Below are 26,054 nucleotides of genomic sequence, written 5' to 3' on the forward strand. Positions count from 1 at the left end.
TATCCTTGGTGGGTGAAATGGACTTAACTCTAAGTGATTGAACTCTTGACCTACCGGACCGACTACTGGTGACAATAAGTCTCAGATTGGCATTTCTCAGAAAAACACACAATCAGTGTTGGCAGAGATAAAATGTTTTCCAAAAAGAAATTCCAAACTTTTAACTAAAAACAAAACCTTTATATAAAAATAGCTGGAGAGAGCTGAACAAGGCTTGAAATATTAAAATATTAAAACATGATAAGTCTGAAAAACTTACAATTGTTGATGGCTACACTCTTTTATATATATATATATATATATATATATATATATATATATATATATATATAAGGTTAAAAAATAAACTTTATTGAATTTCATGAGGTTGTTGATAGTGTTCAATAAAATTAGCAAGATATCATTTTATTACCATTAGTTGCGACAATAAATCTACTGTTTCAGTCTAAAAAGACTTCATCAGGTGACAAAAAAAACAGCCTCTATTCTTAGTCGACGCATAACCTTTCTTATATATAAGATGAACATAAAAATGTGTTTGTTCTTAGTATTTATAGCTCTAGTACTGTTGAGCTTTCTAAAAAGAATCAAAAACAAAGATATTTCAACAGTATATATATATATATATATATATATATACATATATATATAATTTGATATGTTTTCTCCATGATGAAAGCGTTGTTTAAGTGCAAATTTCCCAACCTGGACGTTTAAAAATCACTGTTGATAACACTGAACTGGTTTTGTTTGTCTTAGTGACATCATACCACGAGGGATAAATAATATGAAAAAAAAATGCTGTGTCTATTCTGATGGAGACGTGATTACATCAAAAAGTACTTTGATGTATAGACAAATAAATGTTTATTTGAAAAAAAAAACTGTGCTAAATTGGTTTACTAAACTTACATTTTGAATTATATATATTTCCTCTCCATTGTATAATTATCATAACAATAGATTTATTTTAGTCGTTTCCCTACTTTTTTTTTTTTTTTCCTTTTCGATAGTTTGATATTATCGTAGTCATTCCCCTATATATAAAAAAAAGAACCCTCGTGCAAGCGAAACCCGGTCAGCTAACTCTACTCCTTTATTGATTTATTTTTTTTTAAACCGTCCTTTTTACCACGGATACAAAAAAAAACTCAGTCTTACCTTTTTAACTGTTATATATATATATATATATATATATATATATATATATATATACAATCATAAATTCATATGAAGGCAAAGTTCAAAACTCTTTTGTTACTCTTTGTATATCATTCATTTTTACAGGAGTCAAATTGTTCAATTAATATACATGTTTGTTTTTTCCTTTCTTTAAAAGCTGTTGCTCCCATTTCAAGATTTATATTCAAATATAATTTCTATTTTCTTTCAAACAAGAATTAAAAGAAATCCCCATATTATGTCTACTTAAATGGTTTTTTTTTGTCTTTTTCTTTTAATCATTCAACAGGTGATAGTTCAAAAAGATGGCGCCATCCAGTTGTTATGTAAAGGTGCTGACACATTAGTGTTTGAACGATTGTCGCCAGAAAGTGATAGTCTTAAAGAATTAACGACACATCATTTAAATGTAAGTCAATAAAATTCATCCTTTCAATCTCTTTCTCTCCCCTTAAATACTTTGTTACTATTTTACTGTCTGACTCCTTGCCCATCTATTATCTATTGTATAAATCTCAAACATTGGTTTGTTTGTGTGTTTGCTAAAAACTTTCGTCAGCCACATTGAACCAGGTCGAAACTTGTAGCATCTGAAAGATCGATCCCCCGGATGCATAATATCTGAAAATTAGAAAAAAAAAAAAATATTAATTCTGTGGTGGTCAACTTGATCTTTTCTTGCAGGGGGGGGGGTCACTTTTCACAACAGCTGACAAAGGCAATGCTACTGTGTTAATGGATAAAGCAGAATATTCCATTGGAAGATTTAATAGAATCTGGTGGCTACTGTAAAGTTAAAAAGAATTTGACCTTGAAAACGGAAAGGAAGCTGTCACAGATCCTCAGTAAGAATAAGGACCTTATACCACCAGCAAAATACAGACAGTACATTACAGCAAGCTACCACAACTAGTAGATATAATCACCCCAATCATTGGCAAATCTCCATATGTTAAGAATTCAGTTCACTTCTTGGAAATAATAAACAATGCTCCCATTCATTCCAACCAGTCACAATGTAGTGAGCCTATTCACAAAAATGACTCTGACAATGGTACAGGATAAGCTGACATCTGATGCCTCACTGAAAGAATACACTTGCATCCCAATTGACAAGATAATGGAGACACTACATACGTTGTGATCGGATCTGATATATATTGGTGGGAAAAGGGTCTGGCGATGGGATCACCATTGTCTCCGGTAATGGCCAATGCATACATGGAATACTTTTAGAAAATGACATTAGGATCAACACCACTAAAGCCAACAATGTAATTGTGATATGTAGATTGCACATTCATACTCTGGCGCCATCAGGAAGATGGTCAAACGTTACTAGACCATGTGAACTCTATCCGTCCAACTATACAGTTCATGATGGAAAAATAACATAACAATAAATTATCGTTCCTAGTTGATAACTCGCATGGGTCAGGAGTTTGTCATCTGTATACTGAAAGGCAACTTTCACTGGTCAGTACCTAAACTTCAACTCCCACCATCCATATAATGTAAAGAAAGGAATCGTCTATTGCCTACAACACTGAGCAAAAGCAATATGTAGTAACAGCAGTGCATATCAAGAGGACAGTCTAAGAGAAACCCTCCACCGAAACGACTATCCAGAGAGCATGACATCAGCTCCAAGAAATCGGACATAAAAGGACACCACTCAGAAACTCACCACTGTTTGTATACCATATATGAAGGGCTTGTCTGAAAAACTTCAAAAGGTGTGAAAAAAAACAAAAAATAGTTTAAGCGAACAGTAAAATAATTCACTTTTTGTTTAAAAAGGAAAAATTCCCATTACATAATAAGAAAAAAAAAAAAGTAGGTATACTCAACCCTGTAACGCGAAGGAGGATAAAAAGCAAACCACTTAATCCCCGCAGCCACCATGGTATACGATTTTGCTGCCGTTCAAATTAAGGCTAGTTATTGCAAGCGCGTATGATGACTTTGCAAAAATGTTGACAAAAAAAGTGACCCCTCCTCATACAAAACTGTCCAGTTGAGGGTAAAGGAATAAATGTTCTTGGCCAATTTTTCGATATTTGTGGTTTGAAAGATTGAGCTTGAAAACGATATTGATCTTGTGAGGATCCGTCACGTGTATCCAAAGTTTTTGGCCCTTTATATATTAGACTAGTGGGGAGGGGGGTACCGGCATTGCCCTGGTGTTTGGAGGTGTGTGTGGTTTTGGATAAATCAAAACTCCGCAGGGGAAGGGGTTAAAATAATAAAAAAAAAAGTTTTGGTAGGTAAGTATGAGGCTCGAACCCGAACCCTTGAGGCAAAGTTGGAAATTAAAGTGTGAAAAAAAACATGCGACGTTAACCATCGCAAAATATGTTTGAATTTATTTAAGTATTTAGAATTGGCAGGTTTTAATGACTTAATGAGGTCAACTTTGACTGCAGGGTAGTATTTTATTTACTGCTGGAACACTTTTTTAATTTTTATTTTCCCAAGATGTTGAGGGGGGGGGAAACCAGCTCCACATAAAAAGGAGATTGTTCAAATTGAATAGTAATTGTCTGATATAAGGAAAATATTTCCACATTGATCAAAGCTGATTGCTTTCAGACATTTCCGGCGATCGTGGCCAGAAAAATACCGCCAGAATTAATGTCGCTTTTATCATATGAAAAAGCCTAATCCACGTGTGGCGAGTGAAAAATGTTGAATATTTATCTTTTCAAATTCGAGCAAATTAAATAGACAGGCGATCTCTCTGTTGCTAACTCGTAGATATTATGATTTTATTGATATAAAAAGTTTTAAGTTGTGAGCCAACCGACCGCTTCTCGGAAAAAAGCCTTTCTTGGACATACACAAAAAGCGAACATACATACACACATTTTCACTTTTATATATATAGACTAGTGGGGGGTACTCGGCATTGCCCGGGTGTTTAGAGGTGTGCGTGTTGGCCGGGGGGGGGGTCAAAATAAAAGAATAAGCGAAGTAAAAACCCTGTTTAAATATAAAAAAAAAAAACAACGTTAAAACTTCTTTAAAAAAAATCGTTGCCCAGGTGTTTGTGTTCGGGGGGAGGGGGCTAAAAAAAAACAGTTTTGGTAAGTAATTAGGATCGAACCCGAAGCCTTGAGGTGAAGGTGGAAAAGGAAGTGTGCAAAAAACCTGACACGTTATCTGCTCAGCCAACAAAAAGCAACTGAAACGCATTTGAATTTATTTATTTAAGTATTAAAAACAGAATTGAAACATGGCCGCAATAAAAGTTAAGTCCACTACTTCTATTTGACCTCATTAATGAGGTCAAATAGAAGTAACGGACTTAACTTTTGCTGCAGGGCAGCTTTTGGGTTTGTTTACCCAACTTTGACTGGTTGTTTCCCTAAGATGTTGGGTGGGGGGAAACCAGCTCCCTACTGTCCAGATTGAATAACAATTGTCTGATATAAGGAGTTTGGCTCCACATTGATCAAAGCTGATTGCTTCTGGACGTTCCCCAATGCGATTCTTAGCTTTGAATTAGTTTCGGTTTTATACAAAAAAGCTGAACGAACACAAGACTGGCTGAAATAGCAATAATTTTGTGAAAATCGACATAATAAAATCTAGATGGAACACGTGTTCGCAGATCGTACATATTATGATCTAGGGGCTATATAAACACTTCTAAGCGATAGTACCCCCCCCCCCTGGACTGTCGGTGAAAAAAGCCTTTTCGAGATATACAAAAAATATGTGCGTGCATTTGCCTTTTATATATATAGATAATCATGTTAACATACCGGATCTTGCCAAATCACCAGATTATCAAGGCCAAAAGCCACTTGAGTATAAAGAGTTAATTAAATAAAATGATTGTTTTGCTATTTAAAAAAATATTAAAATATTTTTTTTTCTCTATTTCGTAGGAATTTGCTCAGGAAGGTCTGCGCACTTTATGCCTTGCTTCGAAAGAAATTGATCCAGAATATTACCAAGAATGGAAGAAAAGACATCACGAAGCTTCGTAAATATAATTTCTTTTTATTGGTTTTTTATTGTGGTTCTTTTTTTATTTATTTATCTTTCATAACTTTTTTTTTCCTCCACAAACAGAAAGGTAATGGTCTTACCGAATTTGTTGGTTGGTGTGTGAAAAGAGCCGAGAAAAAAAATACTACTCAGATTTCTATAAAATTTGGTAGGCATGTGAAGTTTTTGTCCAAATTGATGCCTTTAAATTAGTGATAGGACGATTCCAATATTTTCTCTATTCCGATGCAATTCTAATGCTGTTCTAAATTCCTGATTCTCATAAAATTACTGATTCTAATTGTTTTTAAATATCTGGGGGGGAGGGGGGGTTCATTTTTTTTCTAATTTTTTAATTTAATTTTTGTACTATTTTTTCTAATTTTTAAAATTTAATTTTTTTTTATATTTATAATTTTTAACATTTGATGTTTATAATTTTTTAATTTAATTTTTTTACTATTTTTTCTAATTTTTAAAATTTAATTTTTTTTATATTTATAATTTTTAACATTTGATGTTTATAATTTTTTAATTTAATTTTTTTACTATTTTTTATGTTTTTTTTATTTAATAAAACAATGAATAAACCATTCATTTTTTAAAAATTTTCTTCACTTTTTCATTTTTCGCCTTTGTTTTTTTTTTTCTTTCTCTTCCCTTTTTGTTTCCTTACATATACTTCCTCATTTATTATATATTTTTCTAGTTCTTCATTATTTCCTTCTTCTTTGTAAACTCTTTTCATGTTCTTCTTTCTCATTCATATACCCCCACTCCCAATGTTTTTTTCATTTCTAATATAAATGTCTTTAAAGTCGGTGTTGTCTTTTTACTCTTATATTTGTATAATGCTGGCTTTTTCCTCTATTCTGATGAGAAGCATTCAGCTAATAAATGTCATGGCCTGAAGAGGTTTGTTTCTCTTTTCCTTTTCTTTATTCCTTATTGACCTGATAATATAATAAAGTTCCTGTATAACTTTACTTATCTTTTTAATTTGTTCTAGTATTTGCTCCTCTTAATCTGGTAGAACCTTTTCTATCCTGATCAATCAATCAATAAGGGTTTTATCACTCAATGAGGAACCCCTTCCTGGACTTTAGCCATCTAACTCTGTCCTGAGCTATCTGCTGCCATGCGGGACCCATGTGTTGTATCAGGCCGTCCCTCCATCTTGTTCTTGCTCTTCCTTTTAGCCTCTTATGTTCATGAGGTGTCTCCGCCATTGTCCTCATGGACCATCTGCTGTCATGTTGTCTAGCTACGTGCCCTGCCCATCTGTGTTTTGATGGCAGTATTGCTGTCAATAATTCTTATTTGATGGCAGATCCAGATGTTTGTCTTTCTGTCTTGTAGAGTGATGCCTAACATTATCCTCCCCATCTTCCTTTGTGCTACGGCCAAGATTTCACTTTGGCAAATTGTCAGGGCCCATGTTTCACTACCGTATATCATTACAGCTAGGACGTATTCATTAAAGATCTTTCCTTTGACATATTTGCTTTTCGGCTTCTCATGATATTCTCTACTTTCTTAAAAGCTTCCCATCCCAATGCTATCCTTCTCTTTATCTCAGGGAGATCATCTCCATCTTTCGTAATTTTCTTTCCCAAGTAGATGTAGCTTTCAACTTCCTCAATGGTCTTTCCATCAACAATTATTGGCGACTTGGCAACGTGCTGGTTTAACATCACCTTGGTCTTCTCAAGATGCGTGTTGAGGCTAACCGGTTTGCTATTAGAGTGGATGCCGTTTAGAATGTGATTTAGTTCCTAATGAGAGTGCCATCAGTACTATATCATCAACGAAGATGAGATGTGACAGGTGATAGGTTTGTCTTATTATTGAAAAAGTTTTTTCCGGTTTATTTATTACTAATATATATATATATATATATATATATACACAGGGTGAGCCAAAAGTAGGTGGACATCATTTTGAATAGGTTTATATATCCGTTATATTAATGCAATTCTTTATTATAACTATTATCCTAATCTGTCCACCTACTTTTGACTCACCCTGCATGCATATATATATATAATGTATGTATGTATGTATGTATGTATGTATGCATGTATGGTCTCTCCAAAATATATATGCATAATGGTACAATTATGTGTGTTGGGGTGTAAATGTTCAAAGAGAAGACTCGGAAACAGTGAAATGAATAATATATTAACAGAAATACACACTATGATTTTTGGGAATTCCGGTCAAGTAATGTTACAACTCTCTCCCTCTGAGTCTTGGGCCCAGACTGACTTGAAAGCAGAACCTGCTTACCAGAAATGACATTGTGAATAGGTCATCGTCAGAATTTGTAAGGGTGCCACCCCAACAATATGACAAATATTTTATTTTGTTTAAACATTATAAACATCATTTTTTTTTTAGTGGTCGTGTTTTTTTTTTTATTTCGATTTTATTTTTTTTTTGTATGCTAGAGGCCGATTCTTGTATTTTTGTTTTAAAATTCATAATAAGTATCACAAACTACTTGAAATTGGTCTTTGGAGTCACAAAGCTGCAAAATAGGAAGCATTATTGCCACCTCAGCCAATCAGAAAACCATTGTCTTCAGAGCAAGCTGATCGATACTTAATGGGGGAACTTAAATAAACCCAAGAAAAAGAACCACAGCTTGCCGAAGGAACCTTTGGCATCCCGAGAGAAGCTTTCAGAAAATACCTTAATCATTGCCAACTCGGCATGTTATATACCTGGGTGGGAGGGATGGTGTATATATTCTCGTGTATATATAATTATGACATGGCCGTGATCATCTGTCTTTGTGTGTGCACGTGTGTGCCTACAGTTATGGGTGTGTGTGTGTCACATATAAGATCTCCTTTCCTTGATTGGTGCCTCTTCATGACAACTCGTGTATGCTACCAAAAACACAACTTTGACATTATTGTTTGGAGAAAGTCTTTATTTCGGATTTCTCTCGTTCCCTACATCACTGAATCGATTCCAATCTCTTTCTTCTTTTTTCGTTTTCTCATCTTGTATCAAGATTCTCTTGTTCTGACTGGCTGGTTCAAGTCTAACTGAAGAACTCTCTGCCTGGCTGCAATACCCTCTCTAAGTGACTAGAAATGTATGTGCGTCGTCTATTTATTTTAAGGTGTATGTGTGGGGGTGGTAAAACCCCATTAACTGGTTCACATTCAAAATGCACTGACCTGCCTCGTGATCCCTGCTAGCATGCAGGTGCAACATATCAATGGGAGTCAATTAGCTTGAAGCCTGTCTGTCTTAACCTTTCGATCTCTCTGCATGTAACTTGAACACAAGGAGGTTGGTTCAAGCTAGTACCGTGTTAACTGTTTTATTGACACACAACAAGCAAATGACAAATTTTCATCCAAGTTTAGAACCAAGAAACTGCTAAGGATCATTGAACAACCACATCATCTAAGACGTTAAACAATGTTTCATTTTCTAGCAGATGACAACCTTTTCCTTTTATCTAATTTTAGTATAAAAACAAAGCAGCAAAGTATTGGCAGTATCATTTCATCAACAAGAATTAAAACTACCATCAATTTTGCCATGCCAAGATGTCAGCTTGGATAACAACTTTAATTGAAATCTCTATCATTGAACTGACAAATCTTTTTTCTTTTCTCCCAATTTATCTGTTTCTTTCTCATTCATAATTGGAAACATTTTTTTTTTTTTTTTTTTTTTTTTTTTTAGCACTTCCTTGGAAAACCGTGATGAAAAAATGAACGAACTGTTTGAGGAAATTGAAAAGAATTTAAACTTACTCGGGGCCACTGCAATAGAAGACAAACTCCAAGATGGAGTGCCAGAAACAATTGCGAACCTTGCCTTGTCGGGAATAAAAATTTGGGTGCTAACAGGTGATAAGCAAGGTAAGATTAAAATAAAAAATAAAAAATTTAGTTTAAATTACCTAACGGAAAGAGTGGGTCTTACTTTGCACAATGCATAGACCAGTGATTCCCAACCTTTCAAATATCACGCCCCATTTTAGAACAAGTGATGAGGAAGCAGCCCGAATTCTTAGAATACCTTATATATTCATTCTTTTTTTTTTTTTTTGTACAACTATCTGCCACATATTGCAATTATTGAATTATAGATTATATATTATAATTATAATATATAATTATAATATTATATATTCATGATTATAATTATAGATTATATATTATAATTATAGATAATATATTATAATTATAGATTATATATTATAATATTATATATTCATGATTATAATTATAGATTTTTTTTTTCTACAACTATCTGCCACATATTGCAATTATTGAATTATAGATTATAATTATAATATATAATTATAATATTATATATTCATAATTATAATTATAGATTATATATTATAATTATAGATTATATATTATAATTATATATTATATATTCATGATTATAATTATAGATTTTTTTTTTTTCTACAACGATCTGCCACATATTGCAATTATTGAATTATAGATTATATATATTCATGAAGAAACTATGCATTCCGTAAATTCCTGATTAATTTCAAATTTATTTATAAAAAATTCCAAAGCTGCTACATAAAAATTGATTGCGACTCCGGTTGGAGACCACTGGCTTAGACTATTCCGATTCGAAGAGGGAGGGAGGAATGCTTTGATGACCAGGCTGGGCAAGAGAACGAATTAGTAACGAAGAGTATTGTGTAGCAGGGTGAGTGTATATGAACAACGTCTATTTAACAGATATCTTTTTAACGTTCTGATATATGCAATGTGTTATCTAGTTAGTGTGTTGTCTGTTAGATTGTATGAGAGCATATATATGTGTCACAGTCATCTATATGACTTGTGTATGTGTGGTCATCTGTGATCGTCTGGCGTTGTGATCGTCTTGTGTGTGTGTGTGCATGTACATTTCAATACAGTTCATGATGGGCAGAATAAACAAATACCTTTGAAACACAAGAGACAAATAACACTCATTTGTGCATGTACATTTCAATACAGTTCATGATGGGCAGAATATAAATACCTTTGAAACACAAGAGACAAATAAAACTCATTTGGGGTTTAACATTTGACTCTTTATCTATGCCCAAATAAAAACGTAGATTTCATGAGCAAAGCTTCTTTCTTAGAACTGCACGCCTGTGGAACTCTGTTCCCTCTGCCTGCTTCCCTCCTGACTACAACTTGGATGTCTTCAAGTCCAACGTAAACAAATTCCTAATGAACTGCCCCCTTAAGTAGACACTTTAAATATCCACACTAACGTACTATACTTACAATTACCCTTATCCCTGAGTGGCTTCCGGACCTTGATAAGTGGTGACCACCTTGTAAAAAAAAAAAATTGGGTGATTAATCGGAATCGGGGATTGGAAAAATCGGATATTTTTGGGTGTCGGAATATATATTTTTGGCAACTTTTTATTCCAGGGTGTTGTGGTCCTGGATATGACCTAAAACTATATCCGATGGTGAGGCCCCATCTTGCAGGCTTTGGGGACTGTGGAGCCACCCTTTAATTGCCATTGCTCCCAGGTCCAGTCTGACCCGGAGTGGTAGTACCTGTTAAGGTCCCAACTATGGGTTAAATAGAATCTGACTTAAAAAAATATATACTCCATTAAAAATCGTTCCTCAAAATAACTAGATTCGGCATTAAATAATCTGAAAAAGGTTGATATGCCGTAAAACAAAAACAACCAACCAACCAACCAGAGTGTTGTTACCCCTTTGGAAAGTTGCAACTGATTCTGGCGATCGCTATTTCTGAAGCCCTCTACTCGCAGCCATTATGATCTGAAGACCGTCCCTATCCCAATCTCAACTTCAACTAACCTAATTTCCACATATCTCCAAAAGACCATCTCCTCTTCTAAATGACGCCATTAGTATACGTTACTAAGATAATCACCTGATCTTTTTACATGTCATTATTTCTAAGTTGTCAACTCCCCAACTGTACTGACATTCAGAATTTCAAGTGTAATGTGAACAGACATCTTGCTGCCCAACTCCCTACATAGTGCCCCTGTAGAATATGTCCCTGATAGTAGCTCCCTACATCAAAGTGGCAATGTACCTTGTTTGGAGTGAAAATGTAATAAAAAAAAAAAAAATTTTTAATTTTTAATTTAAAGTTAAGATTCCTAAATTAATGTAAATAAATATTTATTCTAAATATTTTAATTATTCTAAAACATTTTAGTTGACAAAACTTTTTGGCTTAAATAATCAAAATAATCGTCAACCAGCACACCTTTCGCGTTGCCTGGTCAATATCTAACAAGAGTAGTATCTGTTTTGGTTATGTTTAAACAGTAATATGTAGTAATAAGTACAGATTTATAAGTAGTTTAAGATTATACGTCTAAAATTAAAAATAGGTTTAAGGCTCCTAAAATTCATTCTAAAGTTGTCCACAAGGACCTGTACCGTAACAAACAAAGTAATAGATAAAACTCAATTGTAGGTGACACTTTTCTGGAGGTTGAAGGTTCAATAGTCAATGCATGTGATACTAAGAATATAATTGCAAATTTTTTAAGACTTCTACCCAGTCATGGCTGATGAAGCAAGAGCATGCTCCTCTGTGGATTAGATAAAGGGTTTTGTTTGGAATTTTGTGCAAATTCTTGAGTTTGATAGAAAGATTCCTCGAGTTCGACAAGATGCACCTAAAGAAGGTCAAAGGTTACATCGACTGAAATGTCACAAAAATAACAATCAAGATGAGAACAGTTTTATTTCCGGTATTTTGTCCTTTAGTCTTCACATTCCATGAGCTATGTTTCTGACAAAGGAGGAAGAATTGCTGTTTTCTGAGTTTGATTCTTGACTTTGAAATATTTTTTTATTTAGCTTCTTATATCAAATGGCTTCATGCCTTGTCCAAATCATCCAAACTATTTTGATTAGTTAATCTGAGAGATCATCCGAATTGACCAAGATGCAACAATGATAAAGTTCAGGATAATCTCGATAAAGTCTTGTCCTAATCTTAAAGCTGAAACAAAATGCAATCTTCTTCCTATCGTCTTCCTGCCTGTTCCCCTCCCCCATGATTATCGTTTTTCCACCTCACCCACTCAGTATTGTCATTAATGCATTTTGGTACGTTTGTGCACAATATGTCATCGTATTAAGATGGCTAACAAAGACAGATTTGCTACCTTCTCCATAGATCCTTTCTCTATGTAGCAGTAAATACTTTCCATTTCTTATACACAATTCTAGTATGGCCAATTCTGGAATATGGTATGCAAGTCAAAAATCCTCATCTTCAAAACATATCTTTTTTTTCCTTTTTTTTTTTTTTTTTACATGGTGGTCACCACTTATCAAGGCCCGGAAGCCACTCAGGGATAAGGGTTATTGCAAGTACAGTACATTAGTGTGGAGATTTGATGAAGTGTTTACTTAAGGGGGCGGTTCATTAGGAATTTGTTAACATTGGACTTGAACACATCCAAGTTGTAGTCAGGTGGGAAGCAGGCAGACGGAACAGAGTTTCACAGGCATGCAGTTCTAAGAAAGAAGCTTTGTTCATGGAATCCACGCTTTGATTTAGGCACAGATAAAGAGCGGGGGAAATTTTTCACAGTGGATTCAGCTAGACGGGTATTTTTCATGAAAGATTGGCGAGGCGGGACCAGAGATTGGAGTTCAGACGAGCACCTGCCATGGAAATAACGATAAAACAAGGATAGGCTCGCAACGTCTCTTCTGTGGGAGAGAGGTTGCAGGGTAGAGAAAAGGGCATCCCCCACTAAGCCACGAAGTCTATTTTGTACTCTGTCAAGGCAGGATAGGCTGTTTTTAGCAGCTCCTGCTCAATGGGAATTTAAATTTGCCTTCTAGAGAATGTATCACTCCAACATGAAGTCACAGTTTTTACGGATACTCATAAACAGGTACTTGCGCTCTGGATTTTCATAAATGTTGGCTGGGGCTCGAACGGCAGCTGATGTAAACTGCCAGAATATGCACAGTGCCAATTAAATTTAAAAAGAAACAAAAATAACATCGGATATTAATTACAATGAAAAAAAAGTGGGGAACTCTGCCTCTTGGTCTCTGGATCATAACAGTAGATCCAGCTTTCAACATAGGTCACCAGAGCATTAAAAACTTTGAGATCCGAATTGATTAACTCAACTGTCTCTTTGCTGTCATGACATCTTTCTATTTGATCTTCTCTGAGCATCCTTGGGATAAACTTTGTGCAAATCTTTCGCATTTTCAGTTCCTCGCAAATAATTGTGTGTGCAGTTCCCACACTGACATCAAACTGTGCACTTATGATAACGGTCATTATCCATGAAATTCTTTATTTGGCCAATCAACTCTGGTGTTCTTACTTCCTTACTCCTCCCACACCTCTCATCATTCTTCAGACTCCCTGCCTTCCTTGAATCTCTTATGCCACTCAAAAATTGATGTTTTATTCATGCAAGACAGTCTAAAAGCATGCTGAAGCATTCCATACATTACTGTCGCATTTTTTCCAAATTTAAAACAATTTTATTGCATATCATTCTTCTAAAGTGTCCTCACATCCAGATTGCGTTTTTGAAATTCACCAGATGTGACAATCAGGCTTTAGTAGGGTGGATTCCAATTTCTACTGTAGGTGTTCATTTGTACCCAAAATCATAAAACTTGGTCAGTCATCTTATAAGATGTATAGCAATAACATATTGAATTTTCAAGAGTTTACAACAATATTAAATGGCTGTACAAAAAAGTCTGGAAACTTATTGAAGGCACTTCTTATATCAAATTAGTTATCCTTTCTTAACCTACTAGTACTTCCACTGCATAACAACTTACCATAAGTTTAATGAATAAATATTTTTTATATTTTTTGTTTTAAATAAATAACATATTTTTTTTCTTTTTAAAGAATTTTAAGGAAAACATTTGAATTTTTTGTGTGAGTTGTTCATGTTTATTGTTAGAAAAGCTTTTGAATTTTTATTTTTTCAAAAAAGTTGTAAGACGCTTTAGGAAAACTTAACATTATTGTTAGGGTTAGGATTAATTAAAATGATTAAATTTGTGTGTAATTATAAACTAAATTTTTGGGGGTTGGACTGATTAAATTAGATTATAAACAGTTTTTTTTTTCTTCCAATTTATTAAAAGTCGTCTGCTTCACTTTTTATTGGCTAAACGCGTTCGTTATCGCTTATTTTTTAATTGGCTGATCAACTTGATCAGTGTTCAGCCTATTTCGACGATTTAAGTCAGCTGCTGAAATTTATGAAAATTTGGTGCAAAAGTATTCATAAAAGATGTATGACTGTTACTTTCGTCTTAGAAACAACATTCTTTGTATTTATACTTTTTTAAAACAAAGGAGGTTATGACATTAACGATCATATCCAGGGTTAAAGTGATCTTGCTAGACATTCACATTATATATAGATATATATACATAGATGCAAATATCTTCTGTCTCTTTACATACTGATGGCACTTTAGTATTTTTCTCTTATTCAAATAAATTTGATTTAAAATATTTTGAAATTCCATTAATTATTTTGGAGATCTCAATTCATTTTTTCTTCTTTTCGTTTGTTTATTGTTATAGTTGTTTTTTTTTTTGTTTTTGTTTTTTCATTATCTTTTATTTTTGAAAAATTTTTGCATGGTTATTCTATTTGGTTTGTTATAAATATTTTTTGCACTATCTTTTATTTTTTATTTATTTATTTATTCTTTTTTTTTTTTTTTTTTTTTTCAAGGGTTGGAATAATTGTAAATTGATATACTATTTGTATTTCTGATCATTTTATTAAAATTTACTTTGAATTCTTATTTTTGCAATGTGTGTTGGGTAAAGCTAAATATGATAATTTTTCTCTAGTAGTTAAACTTAAGGAGAACTTTTTTTTATAGGTGTAGTCATTTTCTTTGTAATGGCTTCCAATTTTCTTATTAAAATTATTCCCAAATATTTTTTTCAATATCAATAAGCAAAATTAAAGCAAAATTAATTCTTTTGCACTTTTAAAATAATTTTCAATGGTATTGATAATCTTTAGCGATTTACTGATTTATTGTCTGGATTCCTGTTTTGCAACATTAAGTAAATCATAAATCTATGACGTCATGCCAAAGTTATAATTATTTTGTTGTAAGGTAATGCTTTAAGCTCTATTTATAAGAAAGTTGAAATAGGTCAGTTGGTAGAAGCTTAAATTGAAGATCTCAAGGTTTCTCAGCAGATTTCCCATCATGGTATCTGCTTCATTTGTTGGAAATTTATTTACTATTAATGCAAAATTGTCTATTTATAAATGTAGTTAATATCTAATATTTTGAAATAAAACAAATTCTGTAATTTATTTATTACTTTAAAAAAAAATGTGTATAAAATCTCTTTTTATATAAGATACTAGCAGAAAGATTCGGTATTGCCCAGAAATGGTTGAGAAGCAACTTGTGACGTCATAATTCTTTTTTTTTTTTTCTTTTTACATTTTTTTTTTTTACATTTTTTTTTAATCAATTTTTTTAGGTGAAGCCCAAGGATGTATTCTGCATTGATTAGGTGAGAGAAGTTTAAGTAAAGTGACATTAATTGAAAGAAATTGCTGTTAATTTATAGTCAAAGCACAGGCAAAAGAATCCTTGTACACTCCTGCTCCAAGTCTGAACCCCTATTATTTATAAAATTATAACTCAGATAAAGTAAAATATTATTTATAAAATTATAACTCAGATACAGTAAAATATTATTTATAAAATTATAACTCAGATAAAGTAAAATATTGTATTTCCTTTTGATGTTGGGCACAATAACTGACCTCACAATGTTTGATAAAAATGAAATTTTCTCATACAAGTACCTTGGCAAATGTAGTTTGCAAACATATTTGGTTGGTGCAAAAATAATGTCGTTTTGGTGTGTATATCTGATAAAAACGACATTACTTTTGCACCAACCTAATATATATGCTTATGGGGTATATACCTTAAGTCCTACCTGCTGCTACCAGAATAGACTGTCTGAAGATACTGGCTTCCTGAGCTAAAATGCATTAAGCATCAATAATTTTCTCCCTTTCCCTTTTCAAAACACAATCATGTTCTGTAAAGCCAAAAAGAAAAATAATTTTCTTCTACAAAACTACCAAACCAAACATCAGGAATAAATATTTGAAGAGATTAAGGAATTGAGACATAACATTTTTTCACCAAAGTGACCGGATTCAGCATTAAAGCACCTGAAAAGGGTCGATATGCTGTAAAATAAAACAAACCCTTTAAACCCTAAGAATCTTTGGACAACAAACAAGAATGATAAAAAATTATAAAATCCTAGAATCAAACAAGTAGAATTCCGAGGTCACAGTGCGTTTCTGTATTTCATGACGTCTCACTTCAAACTCCTCGCTTGGCGTAACCATCCGCCCTCACATCACCATCACTCTTCTAAGAACACTTAAGCATCCTCACTTCCTCTTCCCTTTTTGATTACACTTGATGTTGAACTCTTTTCACAGTGACTGCTACTACTACTATTAGTAGTACTCCTATCTTGCTCATAATCTTATTAGTTACACCTTTGTCTTATTAAAGACAGATACTCTTACTGTAGACAGCTTCAACTGCATATCTGCCGCACTCCATCCTAACAAAATTTTTTTATCATTGCAAAGATTTCATCCCAGAAATTTTTCCTTCTGTATTCTGAGATTGGATGTGAATTTTGTATTTTTAAATATGTTATATATATATACTAGCTAAATGCTCACCTATGCTCAGTCATACAATATGCTTAAACATATTATGCAGTATTATTATAGAATCAATCCTCTATTGAATATTATTATATATTATGAGAAATAATTTATCCATTGGACTAATTCGAAAAAAAAATATAAAAAAAAATAATGATAATGGTGTTCATAAAATTCTGTCTGTGTTTGTTTACATGTCAGCTGATATTTGGGCTTGGCGATGAATGCCCTGGAAACTCATTTCTGATTAATGTTTAGCTTTAAAATTTACAAACAAAGAAATGATTTGCGATGATTTTACATTGTACTTTTCCTTTTATCGTAAATTGAACTCATTAATAAATTTTTTTTAAAATAAAATGATGAGGTACACCTGGTCTTGAATACCGGATCATTTGATCTGTAGTTGAATACTCTACTGCTGAGGTATGTTTCCAGATGTAACAAATCTGTTTTTTTTTTCTTAGAAGAAATTATTTGTTGAGATTTTATCTCCCTTGCCAGTGCAAACTAAAATATTCTCTTGTAAAATTTCTTTTTTAAAAGAAAGAAAAAAAAGGATTTTTTTGATTTTCGATACTTATTGGACGAATTTCCATATAAAACATATCTAAGAACACTGCCTGACATAAATTATCTTTGTGTGAAATTTGCGAAAAATAGGCTCAGCTATTTCGGAACCTAAGGTAGGACACACACAAAAAATGACTTTTAGTGTATGGTGTGTGTATATATATATATATATATATATATATATATATATATATATACTAGACTGCCCATGACCCGTTGGGTCAGTATGTTATATTAGCTATGGAATTCATGTATGAGCGTGACACTTGTGACGTAAAGAAAATAGTTTTTTTTTACATAACAGAAACATTTCTATGAAAGTATATTAAAATAAAAAATAATATAGATAGATTTCTATGAGTCGTTCTGTTTATTATAATTGATTATTTTTGAAAAAAACAATTTACAGTTACTGAATTATAAGTGGTTGGCCATACTTATAGGTAAATGTGCACTGAACAGATACCATGATACTTATAGTTAAATTCAAATTTTGATATATCTGCTTTTTTTTTTTTTTTTACATCGTTCATTTCTGTATTACGTTTAAGTTGTTTTAAACCCCACTCTTCTCATGTTAAATAATAATTTCGAAATAATAACGTTAATACTTCAGTGTGCAGGTCATGCGCGCATGCGCAACCGGATGTTGTAAACCAGAAAGTGGGTTACATACATCGTTACAAGGTCATTTGAGTTTTATAATTATATAGATATATATAATATGTGTGTGAGGGACGTTTCTGAATTTTGGAGATGAGGATTGGTTGTTCGTATCATCGCATGCAAGAACCCGTGGCGCAGTGGTTAGAGTACTTGGAAAAATCAATTGTAAAAGTGATATTCTCCTGAAGGTTGAAGGTTCAATTCTCAGTGTGGGCGACCGAAAAATACAATTGCGAATTACTTAGGACCTCTATCCAGTCATGGCTGATGGAACAAGAGCATGCTACCCCCGTGAAGTAGATAAAGGGTTTCACTCGAAATTCTGTTCAAATTCCCCGAGTTCGACAAGATACACCTGAAGAAGGTCGGAGGTTACATCAACCAAAAAGAAGTGTGGTGAATTCAAATAATACATATGAGGAGATAAAAGAAGTATTGAAAATTCTTTAGATGGAGACTTATCAAAATAATAAATATGCAAGGTGGAACTTAGACGCAAGAGAGGAAAAATATCGACAATGCAAAAGTATTGGTGCATATACATTTAATTATCAATCTTGTTAATCTTTCCTGAGCATGGTCCCAAATAGTAGCCCCTTATGTCCAAGTGGCGATATACCTTGTTAGAGGTGAAAGTGAGTAAAAAAAAAAATTTTTTTTAAATCAACAATACAAAAATATAGATTTAATTATCAATTCAATAAGGAAAATACATCAATGGGAGTGGGGTTTATAAAAGCTCCTTATGCATAGGCATTTCTAAGCCTAATGCTTCTCATCAGAAGAGGGGAGAGGGTGCTAGGTAACAAATTAGGAATGTGACGTCTAGCGATAGGTATATTAAAAGTGAAATATTAGGATATCTTGCCTAGAGGGTATAAACTAGAGGGAGTGGGGGGAATGGCTGAGGAATTATTAGTATAATGATGGGATTGTAATGAAGCCAGAATGAGTTTTAACACATTTGATATTAGTTACATGGTATAGGATTATGGTAAACGCTCTCATCCTTTGCCGTGCCACTAATTAAATCTATATACACCAGTATATACTTTTATATTGTCAATATTTTTCTTCTTGTATGTGCGCGTGTATACGTATGTCATTTTGTTCAAACGTGTACTGCTTACTCTTCTATCGATCTTGTTGACCAGTAAAAATTATTGGGTTTTCGATCTGTATGGCTAGGTTTCCTTTCTCTTATCTATTTGCCTGTCTGGTACCAAAGGTACTCAAGCTTTTATGCATTTTTATTCTCATAAAATGTATATGCTAATTAACATGTTGCAGAATAGATCTTATAGTCTTATTATTAAATTTACTTATATATATCATTAATATTTCATTTTTTAGATATTAGTATAAATAGTAATTGTATTGTATGTACATTTTGTTATTGGGGAATTGGTATTTTCCAATGTAGAGCCATGTATTTTGCAGCTGTTATCTTTTTAAATCCCCCAAGACAACTACGTGCTAGGCAGCTGATGCTCCCAGTTTTCTAATTAACAATTTTTAAGGTTTTTTCTTTTTATCATCCTTATATAATTGAATTCCCTTTTGTAATTGTAGACATTTTAGAAGTCAGCTTATGCAAGTGCTAAGTCTGCGATAAGTTATTTTTATTTATTTTTTTTTTTTTTCGGGAATTTAAACTGCGTTCTTTATTTTTATTTTTGTATTTTGTTTTTTTTATTTAAGTCTTCTTTATATATATATATATATATATATATATATATATACATATATATTAATTGGGTGAAAATGCGAAGCTCATTGTTTGTTTGTTTACGAACAGGCGATTTGAGCACTATAAAAGTGGTGGCGATTGTGTCGATTTAAATAGACATTCCGACGAGTTATTTACGGGCGTCGATTCTATGGTCGAGTGAGAGAACTGCCGACTGTCAACACGGCAGTTCTAGGTTCAATCCTTAGCTTGGGAGAGATGCTAATCTAGCGGCACTGATGAGTTGTGATACAATGAAACAGGACTGTATGTCTATGACTACAAATATATATATATATAATGTGTATGTATACACCCAAACACACACAGTGTCCCAAAATAATGTCTACACCATTTGAAGTGTTCAATTTACTGATTTTTACTGGTCAACAAGATCGATAGAAGAGTATGAATACACGTTTGAACAAACTGACACTAAAATTAATAAGAAACATAAAAAAAGACTTTTAATAACGATAAAAACTACTTGAAGAAATTTTAGAATGTTTTCAAAATGAACGCTAAACCCAACTCGTTCTGCTTGATAGACTTTTCATACTGTAAAGAAATGAGCCTAAAAATGTTCTGCAACATTTCCTCTAAGCACGGTATTCTAATTTTTCAGCAATTGTTTCAGGTTTAAACATTGTCTTTAAGAAGAAATGTGGGGAGGGGGAAAACTGTTCTATGACCACATATTTCATATTTTGTGTTTTTGAAATATGTGGTTATACAACAGCTTTCCCCCTCCCCACATTTTTCTTATATATATAATGAGGATGAATGAGGTGAGTCTAAAATGCTTGTTCCCTTAAAATAGGGATTATAAAATGTGTGTGTGTGTGTGTGACAAATATATTTTAGTGTCTGAAGAGTAGCTATTTTTGGAATATTTTAAAATAATACAATGCTTAAATTTGTCCAAATGGTTACAAAACAATTGTAACACATAACGAGATACACCAGATGATGTTGTTTTTTGTTGTTTTTTTTTACAAAGAATCACCACTGATCAAGGTCCAGAGGCCACTCGAGGATAAGGGTTAAAGAGTGTACAGTGGTCAAAAGGACAATATCATAGTAATCGTTACAAGTTTAAATGTGGTAAATTGGATTAATTAAGGGGAACGCCTCATCAAGAACTTGTTTACATTGGACTTGAAGACGGCCATATTGTAGTCAGCTGGAAAGCAGGTAAACGGAAGACAGTTCCACAGGTGTGCAGTTCTTAGGAAGAAGCTTTATTCATGGAATCTACGTTTAGGTTTAGGCACAGACAGTAGTGGAAATTATTGATAGTGTTTACAGCCAAGCGAGTGTTTCTCATAAATGTTTGGCAAGGGGGGACCATAGATTGGAGTTCAGACGAGCACATTGTTTTAATATTTGAAAAAATACTATACACATGTTCGATTATGAAAACTGATAATCATGAAGCTTAAATAATTGAGTCAATAACTTTGAGTTTATTAGCAGAATTTTAATATATTAAAAGTTTTGGTAAAAAAATATTGGTGTGTGTGTGTATATTAAATTTAAGCATTTTTTATGACCGGCAAGGTAAGGTGCCTCTCTCATTTCCCCACTAGTTAGTCATAAATAAAAGGAGGAGGAGGAGGAGGAGTTCTTGCTCTCATAATCGAAAATTCTTCAATTTAAATCACTAGATACTAATTTAATAATGGATAGTTTTCTTATTTTTCACCAAGAAAAATGGTCCTGGATATGACCTGAAACTATATCCAGTGGTGAGGTCCCAGCCAGTGGGCTTTGGGGAGTGTGGAGCCACCCTTTAATTGCCATTGCTCCCAGGTCCACTCTGACCCGGAGTGGTAGTACCTGTTAGGGTCCCAACTATGGGTTAAATAGAAACCGACTTGAAAAAAAATATATATTCTATTAAAAAATTGTTCTTCAAAATCACTGGATTCGGCATTAAATAACCTGAAAATGGTTGATATGTCGTAAAACAAAAACAAACAACCAACCACGAAAAATGAAGGAGTGTTAATTTGTTGTTTTTGCTTTCTTTCTCTCCTTTCTTTTATTATGTTTGGTCGAGAAGAGGAAAGAAAAAATAGACAAAAGAATTCTGCCTGTTGTTTTAACCAATATTTCACAGAGAAAGTTGATTTGGTAGCTCCATCAGTTGGCCTGCTATACTTTAAGGCAAAGGTTATGAGTTCAAACCTTACTCAGGCATAAGTATTTTAACTTTGATTTTCAAATTATAATTTTAGTCAGAATTTCTTTTCTTTTTTTTTTTTTTTGTAAATTATCAAAATGATGATCCCTGACGATGCCGGGTAGTCGAGTAAGGTAGCTAATAAACTAACTAACGATGATATCATTATTCCAGAGACTGCGATAAATATTGGTTATTCGTGCAAGTTATTGACGGATGAAATGGAAGAAATTTTTATTGTTGATGGCGAGGAATACGAAGAAGTGGAGGATCAGCTGAGGAAGGGATTGCAGCAATTGAAAGAGATGGTGGGAAGTAATTATGCAAATGATGTGTGCTTTTCAAATGGTGCCAGGAATGCTTCCGATGAAATGGAAGAAGAGACGGGCAAAGCCAATTTTGACAAAGAGCATTCGTTTCAGTTTGCTTTGGTCATAAGTGGCCACAGTTTAGTAAGTAAAACGATTTGAGTTTTTATTTCTGGTTTTCTTTCTCTCTCGCTTTTATTTTTTCTTCTCTCTCTTTGTCGCTTATTCTTTTTTTCACTCTCTCTCTCTCTCTCTCTCTCTCTATATATATATATATATATATATATATATATATAATCTCCCGGTTTTTCTCTCTCTCTCTCTCTCTCTTTCTCTACATCTATTTCTTATCTACCCCACCCCCACCCCGTCTCTCTCCCAATCATCATCTAAGCAAAGCCAAGATACAAAGACGAGAAACTAAAACACACAACAAGTACAACATATTAAAATTGAAGTTACTCCAATAAAATCTGGCCTCTACAATAGTAGGCCATTACATGACCATATGCCTTGTTTGGGCAAACAAAAAATAATTGTTTTATAATAAATAGATTAATAAATGTCTATAGACCCCTGAATCCTTCAACCACAAACTACATAAAACAGAAAAGGTCAACGAAGCTAAAAATCCTGCCAAAATATAAAACAAGCTCAAAATAATCTGTAGCATGATTACACATCGCATGTATAGTGCACCCGGAAAAAAATGTCCATTTCCAAATTAAGTCGATGTGTTGAGGGAAGTGACGTAATAGACCATGAAAACAAAGGCAGGTAAATCTGACTTTTGTTAGCCATGTTTCAGAAATCTTATCCTAACCCATATGGGGGATACACCATGTGGAAGATTAATATATCATATTAATATGATCAGAGTAATTTATAAAAACACCCCAAAAGATATTGACCCCTAATCAAATATGTGCTGTTATTAAGTAATCATAAACAACTTTTACTATGGTTCTGAATTGGCTTCACACTCACCGGATCTTAAACCCACCTCCCCCAGATTTTTATCAAAGATAATGCTTATGTAAACAATCACTAGGTTATTCGGGAATTGAAAAAAGGCCTTCACAACCCAAATTAATTGTATCTACGTGTGCTTGCAATGCAGATTGGAATATATCATTGAACTGTGATAAAAAAAGACTGTTGGACATTCATAGTTGAAATTTGATGGACAAGTCAGGCATAAACTGAAGTTTATTGATCCACTGACAAAGGAGGGATTAGACCTAGTAATTGACTTTTGTTTGTTTGTCTGCACTTTTCTCAATAACCATGCCTTGGATTTTTTTTTAAATTTTGCACAAACATTAGTCATGGTGAAAGTAATTTTTTGTATTCAGAATATTTCAAATCCAATTATTCACATCAATCACAGACATAACTTGGTTCACTTCAGTCAACACTCAACATACAGCTTCATGATGATCAACATTCCTAATTACAGCATTCGGTCCAAGGATTCCACCTGTGCATGGCAAGTTTTCCTTCTTTTGTCATGGCAATCCTCTTCTATATCTTGGTCACTCTTGAAATTCTCTTTCCAGACTAATTCACTTGTGAAGGAGGGCCATACATACTCGGCTTTTTAGATGTGCCCTTGATTCTCAAGAAGCTTGATCCATTTGTTCGTTGATCTGTCACACTTCAGTTTGAAATAGCATTTTCATTAGTAATAACACAGATTAAATAGACACATCGAATTTTAAACTAGCAGCACCTGGTGTTGCCCAGGAAAATTAAGGAAACCAAAAAATTCCTACTTCAGTTATTTGTTTGAAGAGAAGATTCTCAAAAAGAATGCAAAAGTGAAGCCGAATGCTGGGAAAAGCGGCTATCCTAAATTTTGCAGTTCATAACCCAAATCTTGTCTTTGATTATTTGTTTTTATTCATACATTTTTTTTCACCATTCTGGTTTTTCTGCATTGCTATCAGCCTTCATAAATACATTCACACTGTTGTAATTCACCTTCCTTGACATATTCGTCTACATCTTGGTCAATCCCGAAGTTCTCTTTGCAGACTCATTCCCTGCATGCTTGACTTGTTTTATACCAAATATGGTTGAATTGCAGAAAGGATTGTTAATTTTTTGTTAGCATTTTATAGCATTTAAAGAATTCCTTTTTCAAATTTCTTTTCATCCAGATTCATGCTCTCAAGAAAGAGATGGAACACTTACTTTTAGATCTCGGATGCCTCTGTAAGGCTGTTATCTGCTGCCGTGTTACGCCCTTGCAAAAAGCTTTGGTGGTGGATCTTGTCAAGAAGAATAAAAAATCTGTCACGCTTGCAATAGGTGACGGCGCCAATGACGTCAGCATGATTAAGAGTAAGTATATAAATATTTTTTTTGTCTTTTTAATTGTTTATTCTTGGAGATATATGACGATATTGGAATTGGCGCAAGTCAAAAATCTGAAATTCCCTGGATAGTTAGATTAAGTTAGACAAGGGGATTTTCCATTCAAAGTTAAAGGTTAGAGCTATGTGTACAAGAAGTCGCGACATGGGAGGAAGTACATTCGGAAAAATAAGATCAATTCTGCCATGAAGGTGAACAGATATCTATTTTCAAGGCTTCCACTATGGTATTGGAAGAAAAAGATGCAGTTCATATAGATGTATTAGTTATAAATTGCTGTAATAAATAAAAACCAGAGGGTAAATTAAAAATTAGGTTGACGTGTACCAGAAGTTACGTCATGAGAAGAAGTATGTGGCAAAGAAACAAAATCGATTCTTCCTCTTGAATGGATGCCAATTTTCAAGGTGCTTCCACCACCAACACGAGGTTGGCTAAGAAGGTGCTATATCTAGGTGTATCTGCTGTAAAAAAAAGTAGGTCAAATCCCAGAGCAAACAATGAATTTATTTGTTGTTCATTTTAAATTAACTCTGGAAAGATGTGACTTTTTATTGAGCCAACTATTTGTTGAATAGTCGGGGGACTCTGAACAATGACATTTTTATCTGTTTACATCACAACGACGACTGTGATGATTCATATTATTAATACGGAGCTGAGTGATGATGAGGGAGAGACATTTATAACAGTTCTTGTTAACACAGAGGAGGGGAGATACATTATTGATAATGGCGGGGAGGACACATAATACTTGGAAGGGATTATACAAAATTCATTTAAGATGATGATAATTAAAACACATTTACCTTTAGGTTGGTGGAATGACGACACGAAGACAGTTACAAAATATTAGATGATTTCTTTATTCCTCAGCCGACCGATTGATGATGTCAGGAATTCAAACTTGTATAGCTACATGGTCTCTCTTCCACTCTTCACCTCTAAGGGCATCAGCTTCACTGGAGTCGCTGTCCGACTCTCGTCTGTGATTGTGTGATTATCTCCCTAACTTCGAACCTCATCTCAATATATTGAGGATCTTTTTTGTTCATGATGTCAGAAGTGTGCTGCTAACCAACGTGACTAAATTTTCATGCGAATTTTACATATGTCTGTCCAAACACACTTTTGGCAAACAAAGAATTCCCAATTTTAATTGTTTATTTTTAATCATTATTTGTAAACTCGCATTGTCCATTCTTTTAACTGACATATTTAATATCCAGTTATTTCTAAAAGAATGGACAATCGAGTGCATTCCTAGGATTTCAATTTATGCATTAT

The 26,054-nt window shown here is 33.4% G+C and overlaps 1 protein-coding gene across 11 annotated transcripts in view; it reads left to right on the forward strand.

The window, feature by feature from the left end:
• LOC145249487 (phospholipid-transporting ATPase ID-like) overlaps positions 1 to 26,054 on the forward strand; it is a 516,252-nt gene that overhangs the window by 469,991 nt on the left and 20,207 nt on the right. For all 11 annotated transcript variants that reach the window (XM_080111088.1, XM_080111082.1, XM_080111081.1 and 8 more), the window contains 5 exons: positions 1,472 to 1,591; positions 5,076 to 5,173; positions 8,887 to 9,065; positions 22,255 to 22,532; positions 24,551 to 24,734. In XM_080111088.1, coding sequence (XP_079967214.1) covers positions 1,472 to 1,591; positions 5,076 to 5,173; positions 8,887 to 9,065; positions 22,255 to 22,532; positions 24,551 to 24,734 — 859 coding nt within the window. The remainder of the gene's footprint in view (positions 1 to 1,471; positions 1,592 to 5,075; positions 5,174 to 8,886; positions 9,066 to 22,254; positions 22,533 to 24,550; positions 24,735 to 26,054) is intronic.

Source organism: Euprymna scolopes, chromosome 28 (genome assembly GCF_053919585.1).
Source record: "Euprymna scolopes isolate OS-2025 chromosome 28, ASM5391958v1, whole genome shotgun sequence".
NCBI lineage: Eukaryota > Metazoa > Mollusca > Cephalopoda > Sepiida > Sepiolidae > Euprymna > Euprymna scolopes.